This window comes from Salvelinus namaycush, chromosome 1, assembly GCF_016432855.1.
Source record: "Salvelinus namaycush isolate Seneca chromosome 1, SaNama_1.0, whole genome shotgun sequence".
Classification (NCBI taxonomy): domain Eukaryota; kingdom Metazoa; phylum Chordata; class Actinopteri; order Salmoniformes; family Salmonidae; genus Salvelinus; species Salvelinus namaycush.
Genome location: NC_052307.1, coordinates 13,158,034 through 13,164,275, shown reverse-complemented (window position 1 = coordinate 13,164,275; position 6,242 = coordinate 13,158,034). Strand labels below are relative to the sequence as shown.

The following is a 6,242-nucleotide window of genomic DNA, read 5'->3' as shown; positions in this document are numbered from 1 at the left end:
TGTTTAGACCACATGAATATGGTGTATCATTCAAGGACAAGTGAAGTTAAACATGACCATGTCATGTATTTTGCTGCATGATGTATTTTGAATTGATGAATTAAAATCAGCAAAATGCTGGCTTGTATGCACCGCAGCTGGCTTTTAAAGCAACGTTTTAAAATTGGTTTAGTAATGAAATGTTTGGTAGAGAGCGTGGCAATGAATACACACATCAAGGTAGAGGAATAAACACACGAAAAGCATAGGTAAAATTAAACAGTGATTGTAAATTCAACCACAGCCTGACTATTAAACAGCAAAGTGTCTAATTAGGCTCTAACACACCCCACAGTACCATAATCAAAATAGGATGTTATATTTATAACATATTTAATTTATTTGTGATATTTAACAAATTGCACGTTTTTAGGCTTATACCCAAAAAGTGTTGTTGAATTCACATACATTAATCAGCATATTTCTAAACAAGTGATGCGAAATTATTGTTCCCTTTGTCAAGCACTCACACTATATGGTGTCACAGGTTACTGATTATGTAAGACTTTGACAAATTAAAATATGTCAATTACATTCTGGCTAGGGTTGTCAGGATTGTCTTTACATTTAGAGGTCTTCCGTTGTTAAATATGCATTGGCAGTTTGCAAACTAGAAATGCCAGTCTTCCTTGAAAACAGATTAATTGCGCTGAAGTAATAAGCACGCAATATATATATATATATATTTTTTACAAATACAATAATAGTCTTAACTTTAATAGTATAATTATTATTATTATTATTATTTGGTGTGGTTGTTGCCTTATTAATTGTAATTATGCTAAAGCCTGCCCTTGATAATCGAATCGTGGCTGCAAAAACATGACATATTTCCCTGACAGTATTTTCTTGGCAAATGCTTAAGTGTTGCTATCTTTCATAACAGTTCAAACATATTCAATGCTGCATACGATAAATATTCGTCATTCACATTCCTCAGAATAACACTTAAGAGTTCAGACAACTAACCACAAACACCAGATATACAGAAACAATATTTATCTTCCGCAATTTTTCAAAAGCCATTGATAGGCTGATGTGAACTTTTCTAATAACATAGGGAATTATTTTTTGGTTTGTTTCTGCAGGACCACAACACATTCAGATCCGTATGAGATCTTTATTCAAACAAAACGTCGATTTCGTCCTTAAAAGGTTGTTAGGTGACTTCAGATGTTAACTTTAGTCAATACTTGAATGCGTTGTTTATTAATACAGTAGGTTGATATTGTATGTCAGTCACTGGCCCAATGGGTAGACAGTAGAGGACAGTAGAGGGCAGTAGCGGCCCGGAGCACGCCCCATCCCCTTTTTATTATATGTTTTATTATACCTTTATTTAACTAGGCAAGGCAGTTAGAACAAATTCTTATTTTCGATGATGGCCTATGAACAGTGGGTCAACTGCCTTGTTCAGGCAGTTAACCCTTTCCACGTAGGTGTTGTGAGCAATGCACTTTGGTTAACTGGATGAAAGTGTTGTTGCTCAAACAGATGACGAACCATGTGGAAAATCTTGATATGACCAAGTGATGCGTAGGCCTAAATAGAAAATACGTTTTAGGCTATATAGCCTATTTGAATAGACTAAAGTTAAATATCAGGTCCTTTCACTACCTTTATAAATCCCTAATTCTACTATTGACTTATTTTATGAAAGCTGGAATGCACATGAAAACAGTTTAACACAATAACTGACGGTCATGTTAAATTCTCAAGACCCAAACTTCGATCCGAACTTCGATTTAGGCGTACCCTATTGGATGGCCTTCTTGGTGATATAAATTATGTTGATGTTGCAACAACTGCTCTTCGGCCACAATCACTACTGCATAACTCGTCAAGTCTCATTGATATCTTGTAGTGCACACACATTCTGGCCCCGTCCCAGAACAACCGGCACCCGAGTGCGCAAACTCGAGCAGGGGAACTTTAGATGTCTATAGGGCCTGACAAGTGGAAAATGGCTAAAGTGGAAGCCGGAACTTCAAATAAATGTTTTAAAGAGGACAGGAGAAGACAATTATAGATTCAACTTTCTCCTGCCACACACAGTTGAATTGTAGTGGGAGGGATTTTGGATACATAACCTGCATCAATTTAGAAAACAACCTCTTTATAATTTCCTGCAAGAAACTATGTCAAACTGTTTTGAATATTAGGTCTAAATGAACACGGTCTTTAGTTTCTCCAGAACACAAATAAGCTAATGCAATACTACACTCCCTAGGCTATATAGGCTTTTATGATATAAAAAAGGAGGAATGTCCATGGGGGTAAAAAACAACTTTGTATGGTAAAATCAGAGAAGAGGCAACGTTTATTTTTGCTACGTGCTACGCTTAAATCAATGAACTGAAAGAAGTTGTTGAAATATTCGTTGGAAAATATTGGTTGCAAAAGCAATATAGGCTATCATAACTTTCATATTGTTCGTGAGATTAAATGATGGAACCAGGAGGGCGACATTTTTGGCACCTCTCTATTTGTTATGGTTGAGATTTTAAATTGCATAATGCAGGCAACCTCTGTAGGCCTATACAAATTGTATTACAGTGAATATAGCTAACAGATTATTGAGAACAAGTAGGCTAGGCTACTCTGTTTCAATTATCATCGCATGAAGACTCACAGTCCCACCCCTTCGTTACACTCGATTGTTGTCCTGCGTTGTCAAAAGGGGGCCTTGGCAATAATTATAAATTGCACAGCGTAGTCATTTTGTCTTACGCAATGGACACTTTGTGAGGAGAGTGCTCATTGAGTCAATGTAGAGTTATTCTGAAAAGGCGTATTTTAAATTGACATTTTATTACTGTAGTCTTACCGGCATTGTAGGCTGCTAAATCTGCTCCTGGCCCGGGACTTTTCCTTTTCCTGGGCCGCCCTTTATGCACACTCCCCACGCCGTTGAAATAGGATAGTCCCAATGCGTTGGCAGGTCCCAGTCCTTTGTGAGAGGCTACATCCGCATGATTGAAATGTGTCTGATATTCCCCCTGTATGAGATTTTCAAAGTGCAGCCGACAGTACACCAGACTGTCTTTCATGCCAAAGTGGTCCCCAGTCGTTAGCATCTTGTTGCAGGATGTGCAGGTGAAACAGTTCAAGTGGTACACCAAGTCCCTGGCCCGCATCACCATCTCTGAGGCCGAGATCCCGAGGTGGCACCGGGCACATCTCTGGACCGAAAACCTTCTGCGGAGAGGACAGAACCTGCATGGTCAGTGCACGGACACATTTTGATCGGATGTAAATGATCCATGTCAATTAGTAGCACATGCAGTGGCAGTTACAGTATGTGTGAACCAGGGCCTGCTCTGAAACAGAACAATGTAGCCTACAGTACTTAGAAACTCTCACACAGGCCATTTGTAATGCATTTTGTGCAAGGGCACTTCAACGTTTTGTCAAAACTCAATATGGCCTCGCTGTAGGCCACATGAAAGCCTATTATATGTGGTTGTAAAACCAACATTTATCATTCGTGATGTGTGCAGGGGGAGACTCATTTTAGGGAAATCTGACTATAAATGTGCTTATTCTTCATAACCCAACACCTTTACGATTGAGAAATGTTTTAGCTTAGGTGTGCAGCACCATTTGGGGGATTGATGGAGTTACCTGTAATAATCGTCCTTGCAGTAGATACTTCCGTCTTTGCTGAAGCAGGTGAGCTCCGACTCGAGGTTAAGTTTACACTCGCAGCACTTGAGACAGCGCATGTGCCACTGTTTGTCCACTGCCAGCAGGTAGTAGCGGTCAGCGATCTTCCCGCCGCAGCCCGCGCACAAAGACACCCTGTCGCTGTTCATGCACGACATGTTCTAAAAGACAACCAAACAAACACAAACATGAAACACAGATAAACCACGTCATCAAACACCCATATCGAAATAATGTTTAATTTCCGCCCCAAGATATGCTGCCTTTAGGATATGCTTATTTTAGCCTATCAGACATAATTTTTTTGTATGAACTGTTATTATATCTGACATATGAAAATATTACACCGAACAATAGAGGCTTATGTTGACTATAAATTAACATAATTTTGAAGTTCACATCAATTAAAATATGTCAGTTTATAGGCATATAGCTAAATGTAATCCTATAGGCCTTACCATATCCTGTAATAAACATTTTGGGCATTTAAAGCGAATCATCCAATAACAACAACAAACAACAAAGCACATGCTATTTACCTTTCGAAATAAAACGGCTTCACTCGCACTAAGATTTAGGATGACATAAATCATAATAGGATCAAAACACACTTACAAACCAACAAACACTTTATTTTGTTAAAACTTTCACTTCACCTAATGTAATTTGGCTTAAAACTTTGTTTTAATACAAGACAAAACAATGCGATATAATAATAATAACACATAAATTATAGCATATAGTCGAAGAGATCAAATATAAAACCACTCCCACCCACCCATAGTCTAAAAAGTGAAATCCAGTGTTATAATTAATTTATCATTTAACTCAAGTTACATTTTATCAACCGTTCTAGTCTAAAGCTATTTCCTAAAAGTCTATATGAATTGTACCCTTATATTTTAGGGTATATACCTCATTTTTGCCCAAAGAATTTATGAATGTGCAATGTTGTTTGTACAAATTCAAAAGTATAAAATTATGAAATATCAATTTCATGATGATATCGTTTAGATGTACAACATATCTAAGCAACGCATGATTAAAAACACTTGATTGTGCATAATAAAAACACCCGTGATATTTGCTATTAACAGATTAGCATGTGAATATTAATTCATTAGCCTATTAGTAGACTACATTATTAGGTTACTCTAAAATGATGTGACAGTAATTTAAAATAATTTCATAAGAATAAATAGGCTACACTGTTAAAGAAAATAAATAATAATAATAAACTCAAAAAGCAAGTTCTTTCTTAGACCAACAAGTTTTAATAGCCTATCCCACGTCAAGTATTTTTAATATCCCAAGTATGATGTTATAGTTCACTGCTCTTACTGCATTTTTGCATGAACTTTTTGCTGATCATTATGATATTTGTACACAACTGCTCTCAACTCGCGATTGGAATCGCCCTAAGCGTGGTTGCTTAGTTGCCTACCGTTTCAGATTCTCCCATATCTATGGCCGAACTGATAGCTGCGGATTCGCTCTTTCTTCTCCGGTCCATTTCTTCCACAACAACGTGCATTTCGCCTCCAGGGAGGCCGTGGAAAAGCATAGTTGCCGGAGAGGGGATGATGTTATACGTGTTTTCCTCAAATCTGAAACCCAAGATTTCCATAAAACGCAAATCTATAGCCCGTGCATTGGCAGTCAGCTTCTTTCCCTTCTTGGTGTGACAAGGAAGAATTCCAGATCAGAAAAAAATATGATGCAAAAATGGACACGTGTTCTCCACGCTACGCATCATCTGCCAATGGAAATCATCATCTGAATCTCTGCATCTCTCTCTCCTGACATATAATTCATCAATTAAAGTGACGGAATCCTTCGTTTTACTAATGCTAATTAATTATATGCAGTATATAAATATATTATTATATTATCATGCGAGAAGAAATGCCACTTGCAAAATAATTCCTAAGGAATTAAAAACGTACCAACTATCGAAGCCCTGCATGGGTCTGCTACTGGTCCCTTCTATTTCTTCAGAGGTATTTGGATTCAAACATTTTGCAGGGCATTAGTAAACGAATGAATTAGTCCTTTGCCGACCAAATACTAACTCGATCAATGAGCACTGCCACTACTTCTATTGGAAATCATCAACTGTACCAAAATGATTTCCACACGAATCGAAGGAAGAGAAAAAATCAAGAACACAGCGTCTCTGAGACTGTAGGAGCGTGAATGTCCATGTAGCTGCCTCCTTGTCAGTTTGTCATTGAACTCAAATGCAGTGTCCAAGTTGGCGTTAGAGCGGTATTGATAATATCGACATCTATACACATGTAGCCTATGCTTTTCAAGAACATCTAAAGATATAACTAGTTGGCAAAACATATGTTTGCATTTAGATCCTGTTGGAGGTCTGAGAGAAGCTGTTTTTCCTTTAGCAGTTTTTTCGTTTAGCCAAGAAAGCTGCAAGTGAGTAATCGAGGAGGAGGAATTGACTACACATTCAGTAAGAACGCAAGACTCGAGCAGGCAGCCCTTTCACTGTTCCACTGTCTCTGGCCTTGCGATACACT

The 6,242-nt window shown here is 37.8% G+C and overlaps 1 protein-coding gene across 1 annotated transcript in view; it reads right to left on the bottom strand.

Moving 5' to 3' along the window:
- LOC120053890 (LIM/homeobox protein Lhx2-like) overlaps positions 1-5,341 on the bottom strand; it is a 6,379-nt gene extending 1,038 nt beyond the window's left edge. The window contains exons 1-3 of the mRNA XM_039001183.1: positions 5,150-5,341; positions 3,664-3,866; positions 2,867-3,237 (exon numbers count right to left, since the gene is read on the bottom strand). Of these exons, the coding sequence (XP_038857111.1) occupies positions 2,867-3,237; positions 3,664-3,866; positions 5,150-5,332 (757 nt within the window). The 5' untranslated portion in view covers positions 5,333-5,341. The remainder of the gene's footprint in view (positions 1-2,866; positions 3,238-3,663; positions 3,867-5,149) is intronic.
- Between the last annotated feature and the right edge of the window lie 901 nt (positions 5,342-6,242).